We start from the raw sequence: 15460 nt of genomic DNA, 5'->3' as shown, positions 1-15460 counted from the left end.
TGCCCTACAGACATGTAACATAAGAAATTTGAGTTACATTAATCCACTAAGTTTGTGGTAGTTGTTGTAGCATCAATAGGAAACTAAGAGGCCAAAACTATATGTAAAACACGAGTCTGATTTCACCGTATTTTGGTGATGCTATTCTTTTTTTGGTTATGCTTCCTAGGCAATACTTACCCATTCTCTGTCATTTGGTTATAGGTATTTTGGGGGAAATAAGACAAAACTGGGGCAACCAAATTCCAAACTCCCTTTATAAAAACTCCTTTCCTTGTTTTAAGAAGTGTGTGTACTTTTTTTTTTTTAATTTAAGTAGAGGTCAAATGTATTAGACTTAATCCCTTTACCTGTTGTTCTCTACCAGAGCCTCTCTTACTATGGTTCTCTGCACCCACACAATGCCCTTAGTTACAGTTTTATATTGTCCCTCTTCTTCCGATTAGACAGAATCTGCTTATTTTTGTGAGATTTGCCATGGCCCTTGTAGGGTTCACACTCTCCTCTTAACCACCAGCCAAGACCTCCTACCTGGTTCTTTGACACGGTCTAAGGAGCCAATGATTTGCACTGCACATCTTTGCCTCCAGTATCTCATCTTTCAACCGGACTACACAGATGTGCTCCATCTATCCCCCAAGTCCACAGTTTCTGACTTAGAATTTCAGAGTCACTAGAAGTACTTTCTAGGTTTGCTAACACTATTGCTGGGTCCCATGTGATTTAAATAGAGGGTAGTTTGAGCCTTGGAAGGCTCTCAGAAATGCCTGCTGTTTTTCTCCATGAAGATGGCCTCCTTCCAGATGCGCTCTGCCATTTATACATGACGACAGTCTATTTTCCTCAGTAGTGAGTCACTAAACAGCAAGCTAATTCTATCTTCCTGGGGCACTGACAGAAGTCGACCCTCTTACTAACATCTGCACATGCTTCTAAGTGTTCCATTGATCGGGAGCTGCTTTGCTTCCCAAAAGTTTATGCTTCCCCATAATTATCCTCCATGGTGACTGTCCCACATATCATGAGAGGCAGGTTCCCCCACCTCCCCCTCCTCCTCCACACCAGTGTCACCATCACTAAATCCCAGCACTGGCTCTGAGCCTCTCCTCCAGATCACAAGCACAGACCCTCCAGGGTCCACACATCCTTGGTCTCTTGAGTCCCTCTATCCTGGCCCCCTAAATAATCTCATCACCTCCCACAGAGAGCTGGTATCTTTTCTTCTGGCTTGTAGCAGCTACTTTTTGTTTCTCCTAAGTTCTGATTTCTCTACCACCTCCTGAGCATCAGTAATCAATAAGAAACTGAGCCCACAGACAAAACACATCTCCCAGGGGCAATTAATGAACACAACCCCCCCAAATAATTTCCTTATATTTGAAAACAGTTTTCATTACCTGTGTTGCTCTTTTGGTGTCAAATTTTAACCTAACAAAGAATTATCTGGCCTGTGAGGGAGAAATATGGTAAAAATCATCTATTCTTCTGAGAGGGGAATGAACTCTTCTCAGTTTGGTAAAAAAAAATTGAAAGTCTAGTCAAATTGGGATGCCTGGTCTGGACCTTAACCCCTTCCACTTCACACCACCTTTTCTTAACCCTGGAAGAAGCCCCAACCACTGAAGCAGAACCTCTAGGGCTCTCAGGGATAGAGTTTGAAAACTACCATGAGAAACATCTCTTTTCCAGGATGAGATGTGTTTTTATGTGGAAAAATCAGAAGGTTGAACTTTCTTTCATGTTGATTCAAGCATTGTTTATTTCAGAAAAAAAAATCAGAAACATACTAACAGTCTATCAACAGGAGAAAAAATAAATTAACCATTTTATACACACACACACACACACACACACACACACACACACTCAGTGGAATACTATACACGAGTAAAAAAGAACTACAGCTATATCTAATAGCATGGATAAATATAAAAGTGTAATATTAGTCAAAAAGAAGCACTCTACTTAATGACATTCAACATGTCATCATATAAAGACTAAAAGATGAAAATATTTTCAAGAGGTTAAAATAATGTTTTTATAGCTATAGAATAAAGGCATAGAAAATAGAAATGGAATCTCTGATAGTGGAAACTTCTATGAAGGAAGTGAATATATACAAGAGGGCCTGAATATTTCTATAATGACAAATCTCTTTAAAGACCTAGAGCAAATATCTGATATTGCTGAGATTTACTCATATTATGCTCTGTTCTTCTTTGTATGTTTAAAATGTTTTACAATAAAATAATGTAAAAAAGGTTTATTAAATATATTTCAAACACCATTTCAAAAATACTGCACTACACACACATTCTGCATTCATGTGAAAACATAATTCTCAGAAGAATTTCTAAAAGTTTTTGATTCAGTGATAATGACAGAAACTTCTTAAACTTTAAAATGAGACTGGTATTTTATTATTTTTTTCAGAAAAAAAACCAGAAGAAACAAGAGGCAATGGGATTTAATAATAGATATTATGACAAAATCAATTTAGTAATTAGTCACTTGCTATTAGGATAAAATAAAAAATGACAATACACTGAAACTTTCACCCAGTTTCAGAACACAAATTGATGGAAAACTTTTAAGGACAAAAGAGACAAATAAACAAAGATAATAGCAGGTCTCTGTAAGCATCTTTGAAAGAAAAATGTTAAATTTTGTTGAATGTTAAAAAAAAAATCTAGAGCAAGGAAAAAAAGCATGCCCTACACTACAACTTGTTATGAATAGAATTAATAATTTAATCATTAGAGTTTTCATTCTTTCTAGAAATAAAGTTTGAAGAGCCATACTTTTGTACCTATTTAATAAACTTATTCTACCATCCAAATAAATAATGCTTTTGAGAAAGTTTTTAGTTTCTTTTTTTAATTGCTTCTGCTGACCTATAAGGACAAAATGTAAATAATGGCTTTCTAGAGACACTGTTTCATCCAAGAGACCCAGCACCTTACCTGGGTTTGTATACAGCTGGCTTTCCACGGTTTTGCCAATGCACTGCAGTTTAACAGCTTGCAGGGCGTCATCCACGTGCACAATGGTCGGCAGACTGCCCAGGGTGTCCTGTACCAAGTTGGCCACTTCCCGGACATCAAAGAGCTTCAACAGCTCCGAGTACACAGCTGGGAAGGAGCTCAGAAACACAGCCTAAAAGAGATGAAATTTAAATCAATTCCCAGATATGACCTGAGAAATCAGCTATAAAACGTCAGTGAGTTTAAGATCGTGACAAATATTTTTGAATGCTAGAAAAATGAATGTAAAATGTTTCTGGTACTGAAACTAGAAAGACTAAAAAGGTTAAAAGGCAAAATTTAGAAAAGAAAAAAAGTGTACCAAAATAGAGCAACTTTTCAAAATATGCAAAGGTACAACATAGTAAAAACTGGGAAATTCTGTAAAACTACTGACATTAGCAAGATGATGGACAATATGCCCAGAGAATCAGCAGAATGCAGCATGATCAAATGGAAAGAATGCTCAACTAAGACCTGGATTGTAATTATTTATGTTTCATTCTTTTTGGAGAAGCTTTCTGAAGTGCTCGTTTAAATCTCATTTACTTTTAAGAAGCCAAACACATTAATTCTCTAAAGCACTCAATTTATGATTAAAGAAAAAAACATAGGACATCAGAAGACCTATATTATATGCAGGACTAGTTTGGCTTCTAATAAACTCTGTGACCTTGGACAAATCTTTTTAACCCTGTAGGTTTCAGTCTCATCACCTGCAAAACAACAAGATCATTAGAACAACTCCTTAGGTTTCTTCAAGATATACTGAAAACCCAGAACTGTCTATATTCTTTATATAAGAAACCTGATAATTATATTTTAAGGGGAAAAAAAAAGATGCTAACATAAAACCCTGAGGAGCATACTTTAAAAACTGGGCTAGGAGAGGACCTTCCAGATGGAAGAGGAGTAAGACAAGGAGATCACTTTCCTCCCCACAAACACATGAAAAATACATTTATATGTGGAACAACTCCTAAAGAACACCTACTGAATGCTGGCAGAAGACCTCAGGCTTCCCAAAAGGCAAGAAACTCCCCACGAACCTGGTTGTGTGGCTGACAGGGTCTTGGTGCTCCGGCTGGGTGTCAGGCCTGAGCCTCTGAGGTGGAAGAGCTGAGTTCAGGACATTGGACCACCAGAGATCTCCCAGCCCCACATAATATCAATCAACAAAAGCACTCCCAGAGATGTCTGTCTCAATGCTAAGACCCAGCTCCACTCAACGACCAGCAAGCTCCACTGCTGGACAGCCCATGCCAAACAACTAGCAAGACAGGAACGCAACACCACCCATTAGCAGAGAGGCTGCCTAAAATCATAAGTTCACAGACACTCCAAAACACATCACCGAATGCGGTCCTGCCCAACAGAAAGACAAGACCCAGCCTCATCCACCAGAACAAAGGCACCAGTCCCTTCCACCAGGAAGCCTACACAACCCATTGAACCAACCTTATCTACTGAGGGCAGACACCAAAAACAACGGGAACTATGAACTTGAAGCCTGCGAAAAGGAGACCCCAAACACAGTAAGTTAAGCAAAATGAGAAGACAGAGAAAACCACAGCAGATGAAGGAGGAAGGTAAAAACCCACCAGACAAAACAAATGAAGAGGAAATAGGCAGTCTACCTAAAAAAGAATTCAGAGTAATGATAGTAAAGATAATCCAGAATCTTGGAAATAGAATGGAGAAAATACAAGAAATGTTTAACAAGGACCTGGAAGAATTAAACAGCAAACAAACAATGATAAACAACAAAGGAAATGAAATTAAAAATTCTCTAGAAGGAATCAATAGCAGAAAAACTGAGGAAGAAGAATGGATAAGTGACCTGGAAGATTAAATACTGGGAATAACTACCACAGAGCAGAATAAAGAAAAAAGAATGAAAAGAATTGAGGACAGTCTCAGAGACCTCTGGGACAACATTAAACATACCAACATTCGAATTATAGGGGTCCCAGAAGAAGAAGAGAAAAAGAAAGGGACTGAGAAAATATTTGAAGAGATTATAGTTGAAAACTTCCCTAATAGGGGAAAGGAAATAGTCAATCAAGTCCAGGAAGTACAGAGTCCCATACAGGATAAATCCAAGGAGAAACACACCAAGACACATACTAATCAAACTATCAAAAATTAAATACAAAGAAAAAATATTGAAAGCAGCAAGGGAAAAACAACAAATAACACACAAGGGAATCCCCATAATGTTAACAGCTGATCTTTCAGCAGAAACTCTGCATGCCAGAAGGGAGTGGCAGGGCATATTTAAAGTGATGAAAGGGAAAAACCTACAACAAGATTACTCTACCCAGCAAGGATCTCATTCAGATTCAACAGAGAAATTAAAATCTTTACAGACAAGCAAAAGCTAAGAGAATTCAGCACCACCAAACCAGCTTTACAACAAATGTTAAAGGACCTTCTCTAGGCAGGAAACACAAGAGAAGGAAAAGAACTATAATAACAAACCCAAAACAATTACGAAAATGGTAATAGGAACATACATATCGATAACTACATTAAATGTAAATGGATTAAATGCTCCAACAAAAAGGCATCTACTGGCTGAATGGATACAAAAACAAGACCTGTACATATGCTGTCTATAAGATACCCACTTCAGTCCTAGGGATACATACAGACTGAAAGTGAGGGGATGGAAAAAGATATTCCGTGCAAATGGAAATCAAAAGAAACCTGGAGTAGCAATTCTCATATCAGACAAAATCGACTTTAAAATAGAATCAATCCAAGAAGAAGATATAACAATTGTAAATATTTATGTATCCAACATAGGAGCACCTCAATACATAAGGCAAATGCTAACAGTCATAAAAGGGGAAATCGAAAGTAACACAATAATAGTACAGGACTTTAACACCCCACTTCCACCAATGGACAGATCAACCAAAATGAAAATAAACAAGGAAACACAAGCTTTAAATGATACATTAAACAAGATGGATTTAATTGATATATATAGGACATTCCATCCAAAAACAACAGAATACACTTTCTTCTCAAGTGTTCATGGAACATTCTCCAGGATAGATCATAGCTTGGGTCACAAATCAAGCCTTGGTAAATTTAAGAAAATTGAAATCATATCAAGTATCTTTTCTGATCACAGTGCTATGAGACCAGATATCAATTACAGGAAAAAAAACTGTAGAGGATACAAACAGATGGAGGCTAAACAATACACTACTAAATAACCAAGAGATCACTGAAGAAACAAAAGAAGAAATTTAAAAATACCTAGAAACAAATGACAATGAAAACACAACAGCCCAAAACATATGGGATGCAGCAAAAGCAGTTCTAAGAGGGAAGTTTATAGTGATACAATCCTACCTCAAGAAACATCTCAAATAAATAACCTAACCTTACACCTAAAGCAATTAGAAAAAGAAGAACAAAAAAACCCAAAGTTAGCAGAAGGAAAGACATCATAAAGATGAGATCAGAAATAAATGGAAAAGAAATGAAGGAAACATGAGCAAAGATCAATAAAATTAAAGCTGGTTCTTTGAGAAGATAAACGACATTGCTAAACCATTAGTCAGACCCATGAAGAAAAAAGGGAGAAGACTCAAATCAACAGAATTAGAAATGAAAAAGCAGAAGTAACAACTGACACTGCAGAAATACAAAGGATCATGAAAGATTACTACAAGCAACTATATGCCAATAAAATGGACAACCTGGAAGAAATGGACAAATTCTTAGAAAAGCACAACCTTCGGAGACTGAACCAGGAAGAAGTAGAAAATATAAACAGACCAATCACAAACACTGAAACTGAAACTGTGATAAAAAATCTTCCAACAAACAAAAGCCCCGGACCTGATGGATTCACAGGAGAATTCTAATAAACATTTAGAGAAGAGATAAAACCTATCCTTCTTAAACTCTTCCAAAATATAGCAGAGGGAGGAATACTCCCAAACTCATTCCATGAGGCCACCATCACCCTGATACCAAAACCAAAGATGTCACAAAAAAAGAAAACTACAGGCCAATATCATTGATGAACAGAGATGCAAGAATTCTCAACAAAATACTAGCAAACAGAATCCAGCAGCACATTAAAAGAATCATACACCATGACCAAGTGGGGTTTATCCCAGGAATGCAAGGATTCTTCAATATACACAAATCAACCAACGTTATACACCCTCTTAAAATGAAGGATAAAAACCATATGATCATCTCAATAGATGCAGAAAAAGCTTTCCACAAAATTCAATACCCACGTATGATAAAAACTCTCCAGAAAGTAGGCATAGAAGGAACTTATCTCAACAAAATAAAGGTCATATATGACAAACCCACAGCCAACATCATTCTCAATGGTGAAAAACTGAAAGCATTTCCACTATCAGGAACAAGACAAGGTTGCTGACTCTCACCACTATTATTCAACATAGTTTTGGAAGTTTTAACCACAGCAATCAGAGAAGAAAAGAAACAAAAGGAATCCAAATCGGAAAAGAAGATGTAAAACTGTCACTGTTTGCAGATGACATGATACTATACATAGAGAATCCCAAAGATGCTATCAGAAAACTACTAGAGCTAATCAATGAATTTGGTAAAGTAGGAGGATACAAAATAAATGCACAGCAATCTCTTGCACTCCTATACACTAATGATGAAAAATCTGAAAGAGAAATTAAGGAAACACTCCCATTTACCACTGCAACAAATGAATAAAATACCTCGGATTAAACCTACTTAAGGAGACAAAAGACCTGTATGAAGAAAACTATAAGACAGTGATCAAAGAGATTAAAGATGATACAAACAGATGGAGAGATATACCATATTCTTGGATAGGAAGAATCAACACTGTGAAAATGACTATACTACCCAAAGCAATCTACAGATTCAATGTAAGCCTGTCAAACTACCAATGGCATTTTTCACAGAACTAGAACAAAAAACTTCACAATTTGTATGGAAACACAAAAGACCCCAAATAGCCAAAGCGATCTTGAGAAAGAAAAATGGAGCTGGAGGAATCAGGCTCCCTGACTTCAGACTATACTACAAAGCTACAGTAATCAAGACATATAGTAGTTGCACAAAAACAGCAATATAGATCAATGGAACAAGACAGAAAGACCAGAGATAAACCCATGCACATATAGTCACCTTATCTTTGATAAAGGAAGCAAGAATACACAATGGAGAAAAGACAGCCTCTTCAATAAATGGTGTTGGGAAAACTGGACAGCTACATGTAAAAGAATGACATTAGAACACTCCCTAACACCATATACAGTAATAAACTCAAAATGGATTAAAGACCTAAATGTAAGGTCAGACACTATATATAAAATTCTTAGAGGAAAATATAGGCAGAACACTCTATGACATATATCACAGCAAGATCCTTTTTGGCCCACCTCCTAGAGAAATGGAAATAAAAACAAAAATAAACAAATGGGACCTACTGAAAGTTAAAAGCTTTTGCACAGCAATGGAAATCATAAACAAGACGAAAAGACCACCCTTAGAATGGGAGAAACTATTTGCAAACGAGGCAGCTGACAAAAGATTAATCTCCAAAATATACAAGCAGCTCATGCAGCTCAATAACAAAAAAACAAACAACCCAATCCAAAAATGGGCAGACGACCTAAATAGACATTTCTCCAAAGAAGATATACAGATTGCCAACAAACACGTGAAAGTATGCTCAAAATCATTAATCATTAGAGAAATGCAAGTCAAAACTACAGTGAGGTATCACCTCACACCAGTCAGAATGGCCATCATCAAAAAGCTACAAACAATAAATGCTGGAGAGGGTGTGGAGAAAAGGGAACCCTCTTGCTCTGTTGGTGGGAATGTAAATTGATACAAGCACTATGGAGAACAGTATGGAGGTTCCTTAAAAAACTAAAAATAGAACTACCATATGACCCAGCAATCTCACTACTGGGCATATACCCTGAGAAAACCATAATTCAAAAAGAGTCATGTACCCCAATGTTCATTTCAGCATTATTTACAATAGCCAGGACATGGAAGCAACCTAAGTGTCCATCGACAGATGAATGGATAAAGAAGATGTGGCACATATATACAATGGAATATTACTCAGCCATAAAAAGAAATGAAATTGAGTTATTTGTAGTTAGGTGGATGAACCTAGAGTCTGTCAAAGAGTGAAGTAAATCAGGAAGAGAAAAACAAATACTGTATGCTAACACATATATATGGAATCTAAAAGAAAAAAATGGTTCTGAAGAACCTAGGGGCAGGACAGGAATAAAGATGCAGATGTAGAGAATGGACTTGTGGACACGGGGAGAGGGAAGGGTAAGCTGGGATGAAGTGAGAGAGTGGCATGGACATATATACACTACCAAATGTAAAATATATAGCTAATGGGAAGCAGCCGCATAGCACAGGGAGATAAGCCTGGTGCGTTGTGACCACCTAGAGGGGTGGGATAGGGAGGGTGGGAGGGAGATGAAAGAGGGAGGGGATATGGGGATATATGTATACATATAGCTGATTTACTTTGTTATACAGCAGCAATTCACACAACAATGTAAAGCAATTATACTCCAGTAAAGATGTTAAAAAGATAAAGAAAACAAAATAAAATACACTTAGCCCCACTTTATATCACAAATATTTTAAAAATATTGAATAATCAATTTTTAAACAAATTCATTGCATTTGTGATGTACCAGGAATTCAGAATAGTCAAATAAAGCAATGATTAAGTCTCTGAAAAAAAAAATTAAAAAAAAAAAAAACTGGGCTAGGATTGTACATCGAAACAAACTCAGCCTTTTAAAATTCCACAAAAGGAGGGCAGTGGAAGGAAAAGTCGATCAGCCTCAAACACCTGGTGAAGGAAGAGGCACACTTTGTAATATGAGATTCAAGGGCTGGTGGGTTTACCATTGAGATCTGACACCAGGGGAAGGTAGGTCAAGTCTACAAGTGCTGACGATTCAAACACAGAATTAAATTCAAAGTCATGGAGTTTGGTATTTACCTGTATAGCAGCAGCAGAAATTGTAGAAGAGCCAAGACCTGTTTTTGATGCCAGAACCATCAGAATGCTTAAGGCGCTGGGGTCAACAGCTATGTTTTCCCCTTGACTCTTAAAAATTATAGATTTTCTTGAATGTACTTAAAATTAATAACCTGATATTCCCTGGTAAAGACTATATTTATATAGCCTTCATTTCACTCTGCAAAGAGCTGAGTCATACAGATGAAATGTAAAAAAAATTAAAATAAAATGAGCCCAGCTTTCTGGTCACTAAAGTCACCTAAGTTGACTTTCCTCAGGAATCCCTTAATTTATCCATCAATTCTTTATTTATACCTCTTTATTTCAAAAAGGTATTTGAATGTGCTTGCAGTGTAAGATACAATTATTAAAAAGGATAAAGGAACAAGGACGTTGTGATGAGGGCAGAAAGACAGCTGTAATAGCTATCTAAGCTAAAGATTTTTACTGAAAATAAAAATAAAAACATGATTTTGTTTTGACCTTCTTGGTAGCCAAGGCAAATAGAGAAAGATAATTAATAGGAACTTGGGGCAGGGTCTTGGGCCTCAACTCCTTCCGCCATTCCTCTTTTCTTGGGGTTTCCAAGGTAGAGACCTGTCCTTGGAATGGGAAACCAAGATCCACTGTATATAGCTGACTAAGCCTTCAGTCCTGCCCAGGGCAGGGCTCCTAAGTACAGAGTCATTAACAGGCTGGGCTTAGGCCAGGAGTACTAAATGAACGTCCTAGTACCAGGATGGCCAGATCTACAGAGCAGCCACCCATTGATCCAACCTGAAGGATTGCTGGGACGGCTATTCTACCTCCAGGAGACGGAATTTGCTCTGAGTTGTAGCTCACATGGAAAAAAGGCAAAATGGAGCAAGGATACTGGGTTTTTGTCTTTCAGGCAAGAATCTTTAAGGACCAGTGGGTAACCTTGGCTCTGGACATGGTAGGCAGAGTTCTAAGATGATCTCCATGAACTTTGTCCCCTGATGCTGTTCCCATGCAGAAGTTTTCTCTGGCTCATGGTGGGGGAACTCAGAGATTTGAAGCATGAGAAGGATTTGACAAACTGTACCTGGCTTCGAGGATGGAGGGGCCACACACCAAGGAATGCAAGTGGCCTCTAGGAGCTGAGAGCACCCAGATCCTCCTCCCACCCCTGGGTGACAGCCAGCATGGAAATGGAAATCTCACTCACAAGGAAACTGATGCCTGTCAAAAGCCTGAAAGATCTAGAAAGTGAATTCCTCCCCAGAGCCTCCAGATAAGCCATCAAAGCCAACACCTTGATTTTGGCTGTAGGACCAAGACCTGACCAAGCCTTCCAACCTACAGAACTTGAGCTAATAAATGGGTGTTATCTAAAGCCACGGTGGTCATTTGTTATGCAGCAACAGAAACCGAACCGTTGGATCAATCAGATTAGTGACACCTTCCTTCTTGGAAGAGAGAGCTAAGAAAGTGTGGGGTCAAAGGGGGACTTGGAATGGGAAGAAGTGTTTAGCATTCTCCCAAAACATAAAGGAACAAAGTCCTCATTGCTTAATGAAGAAAACTAACTGCTTCATTATTTTGTATAAATTTTCTCTTAGCATTAAACTAAATAAAATTATCATTTCAAAATTTTCAAGTATAGGATACTGCATAAAATAATAGAGAATGACTTCAGTAGAGTTTATGAAGATATTTAGAAACTATTATACATTTTATATATCATCTCTTGATAAAAAGCTAAGGGCCAAAAAAGAAGAATCAAATATGATTCTTTGAAGGTGCTAAAGTTGTTTTACTATCTTGATGGAGGGATAGAACTTAGAGAATCAAGAGCAGTTGGAGTTCAGTATGTTAAACAAAGAAAAGGAGGCTGCTCTATATTTTGGTTGTACCTCAGCAGCTGAAATCATCTCAGGGTGACTGCTAGGGTTCGGTGGAAACACAACTAAGGTAAAAGAATACTTCTCCAACTTTAAAGAAGAGAAAAATCTCTTGAGTCCCTACAAAGGCATCTCATTAAGAAACCATGACTTAAAGTTACTCTTAAGAGTAAGAGAATATTTTTCAGTTATGGATTAAGTAAGTTTTATCCCTGTAACTGATAAAGGCTTGTTTTGTTTTGTTTTGTTTCAGAAAAATCTCAAAATGAAAACTCAACTTTTCAATAGCTTTTGTAAAAGTAGTGAACTTCTGAGAACTTTCATCTAAAGGGATATATGTTAACCTGTTACAGTATCCTTTTCAAATATCAATGGCTGATAAGTAGGGTCTGGTTAGTGGGCAACTTGACACTGAGGCTTCTGGCAAGTTTCCTAATGTGCAGTGATTGTACCGTTGACAAGAGAAGCCAAAATGACATTAAAAGAGCCTGTATCCTTAACCATATGGAAGACGAGTCCACCTCTGCAAAGAAGAAAGTAACAAGAATAGCCCCCAAACAGTCAGAAAAACATGGCTCTATTATTGGGGGGGGGTTGGTACATTTCTAGTGTTTTGCCATTATATATAACGCCTTCCAAATGTCAAATGACACCAAATTACAACAATACTCTTAGGGATCTAGTTTTGTCTCCTAATCTCCCATTTTATTTCCCAACTCTCAGTGATTATAAGTCTCAAGTCTCCAGGGGATGGTAGTAAAGAGGTTGCTTCTCCATCTGACAAGTTATTAAACCAAGTTATTAGAATTAAACATGTACAATAAGGATTAAGAAAGTGTAGAGAAAGATATTCAGAATTATCTCTCGGCACATGTTCAAGGCCACGCTATTTGGAAAGTGTATAGATCCTGTTCTTAAACAAAACATGGGCAGCTACTCCTGGTCATAGAATTTGGCAGCAACCGCTCAGCACTGGTCATAGCAGATCAGTTCCAGGACGATTAGCGTCAAGTTAAATAAGACAAAACAACATGCAATTTAGCTGAGACCAATATAATGAGTCTCAAGTCCACAGATTAAAATGCAGCACAAGGGAGTTCTCTGGTGGTCCAGTGGTTAGGACTTGGCGCTCTCACTGCCGGGGCTCGGGTTCCACCCCTGGTCGGGGAACTAAAAAAAGAAGCAGCACAAGGCCTGGGGAAAACAACTGCAGCAGATTGGCTAGAGCGAAATTCCTTCTCCTTGGCTGACGCTGACAGGGTGTCTCTATCAGTATGTGTTCTAGAAACTGGAATGGAGGCTGGTGCAAACCAACAGGCTCTCCATTCAGAGCGAGAACAGTCCGAGGAAAGACAACCTAACTTCTGCTCTGCTGGCGTTCGGAAGCTGAGGGACTTTTTAAAAGTCTCAGTTAAGCTACAAATATAAGTTGGAGCTACAGGTTGCTGATGGAGAAAATATTCACTTATGCGGTTGTGTAAAAATAAATAAATTGAACTCATTTTTCCTCTATTCAGCAGAGATGAAAAAAAAAATTACCTGTGACTGAGATAACGCTCCAGACCCTTTGCTTTCTTGTGAAAGAAAAAAACGGACTGACATGAGGAGCTCCTGAATGCAGCGGCGAAATTCTTCCTCATTCTGTCCGCCGGTGGCGAGGGAAAACAGCCTTCGAGACTGAACGATATACTTAAAAATATATTCTTGGGCCTTAAAACAAAAGTTTTAAAACATTAGTTTCAAAGGAAACCAAAGGTATTTATTTGACAATGACACAGCACAAAAACCATAGCACAACGTTAGACTTTTAAAATATTGACTTAAATACTAAGGCCCCGTGAGATTTTTGAACAGTATTTACTTGTAGGGAAAGAGCCATTTTTCTCTGATGCCTAATGAGAGAAAACGTATAGATAATTTTTAAATTCTATGTAATTCTTGAGAGGTATGAACATTAAATGTTTCTGACCCTCAGATGATTTTTTAAATTTAATCAACAAATCTGTTTTCCAAAAATTATTTTGCTTTGCTGGTAGGTACTCTTGCCACTTGCATTTTACCTTCAATTGGTCCAAAATGACAAATTTATAATGAGTAAAGTGCTTGTTTTTTAAAATGTACACCTGTTTACTTTTATCTACTGACATCAAATAGGGTATACTCAATTACAGAAATCAAAAGACTGCCAGAGCTGTTATGGACAATCCTTTTAAGAATCTATATTCTTTACAAACATGTTTGCAGGTAAGGTATCAACATCTCCATATATACTGAGCACATAGGGCCCAGAGATATGGGCAGTGTTAAACCATGATAGCCAGTAAAACCTCAGGTTTCCTCACTGTGATCCCTGCTAAGCCATCCTATTATCCTCTCTTAGGACAAATGGCCCTCAGATGGTCTCTGTCAGGGTGGTGGAAGCAAGAGCCAGGAACTTCTAAGCTTAACTGCCCATCTGCAGTCTTCTTTTCAACCCTTCCTCCTGCCAATCCTAGACTTCAAGTGTTCAGAGCCCAGAGGAGTAAGGATTCAATGCCAGGCAGGTTCCAGTGGGCAAGCTTGGCAAAGTCCCTTTCAAATTTCATCAGCTCTGGAGTAGCCATAAACTGATTAAGATCCTTGAATTGGAATGTCAGTAATACATCATCACCAGTTACTGTCTGTGTAGAGGAAACCAATTCGTTTAGGCATCACCACACAACAGCACTGTTAGACGGTGATCTGTTTTTGACAGCGTGTCATTACCTTCAACACCTCCTGGATGTGCTCTTGTCTCTCCGCTTCTGTGATCCTGTCCACATACCACTTGAGCACTTTGATGAGATCTCTAAAATACAAGGAGACGTGCAGAAGGTAGAATTGCTCTCATTCTCAATTAAATGCCAACAAATCAAATGCTTATGTTTATCATGAGGAGGCTTCATTTCCCAACAGTTCTCACATTTTTCTGTCAAACTGCCATAACATAATAATTTTACAAAGTCTGCCTATCAACATCACTACCCCTTTTTTGAAGCTGAAGAGAGAAACAACACTTCCTCCCAGCGAGATTCCTTTCAATCTGGACATATTCCATCGGCCCTGCTGTTTCTGGCAGTGCTTCCAATGGGTGAACACAAATATCTGAGAAAAGGACTCTGGCCAAGGGAGTGCGTGAATATGACTGTCATGGTCAATCTTGGACAACTGCTAATTGGGATTTCCTCCCCAGCGACTACGTAAACAGTTGGATGAAATATTCGGCTGGAGGCAAAAGGGGGTGTGGGGAGGGATGAAGGTAATACCTCCCCATTTCAAAGCACACCCCCATGGAGTTATCAAGCCAATTCTCTGACCTGTGGGAAGAATGAGGCTTACTGTCAAAGTATGCCTTAGTAATTTCCAGAAAACCCAAGTCTCATTGTTTTAAGAAACAAAAATTGAATTAACCTCCACCCCCCCCAAATTCTCAAGATTGCAGTTGTGTTGCCGTTAACACTGGTCAGTTCTTGGTTTCTAGGAAACAGAGCAGTTTTTAA

At 38.1% G+C, this 15460-nt stretch overlaps 1 protein-coding gene across 15 annotated transcripts in view; it reads right to left on the bottom strand.

The window, feature by feature from the left end:
- DOCK4 (dedicator of cytokinesis 4) overlaps positions 1-15460 on the bottom strand; it is a 480689-nt gene that overhangs the window by 119554 nt on the left and 345675 nt on the right. For all 15 annotated transcript variants that reach the window (XM_089917502.1, XM_089917504.1, XM_089917506.1 and 12 more), the window contains 3 exons: positions 14688-14769; positions 13482-13652; positions 2964-3156 (listed from right to left, as the gene is read on the bottom strand). In XM_089917502.1, coding sequence (XP_089773628.1) covers positions 2964-3156; positions 13482-13652; positions 14688-14769 — 446 coding nt within the window. The remainder of the gene's footprint in view (positions 1-2963; positions 3157-13481; positions 13653-14687; positions 14770-15460) is intronic.

The sequence above is a fragment of the Delphinapterus leucas genome, chromosome 9 (genome assembly GCF_059928025.1).
Source record: "Delphinapterus leucas isolate spDelLeu-1000000601 "Yukka" chromosome 9, BTC_Dleu_Yukka2, whole genome shotgun sequence".
Taxonomy (NCBI): domain Eukaryota; kingdom Metazoa; phylum Chordata; class Mammalia; order Artiodactyla; family Monodontidae; genus Delphinapterus; species Delphinapterus leucas.
The sequence above is the reverse complement of the archived record's forward strand: the minus strand, read 5'-3'. Positions and strand labels throughout refer to the sequence as shown.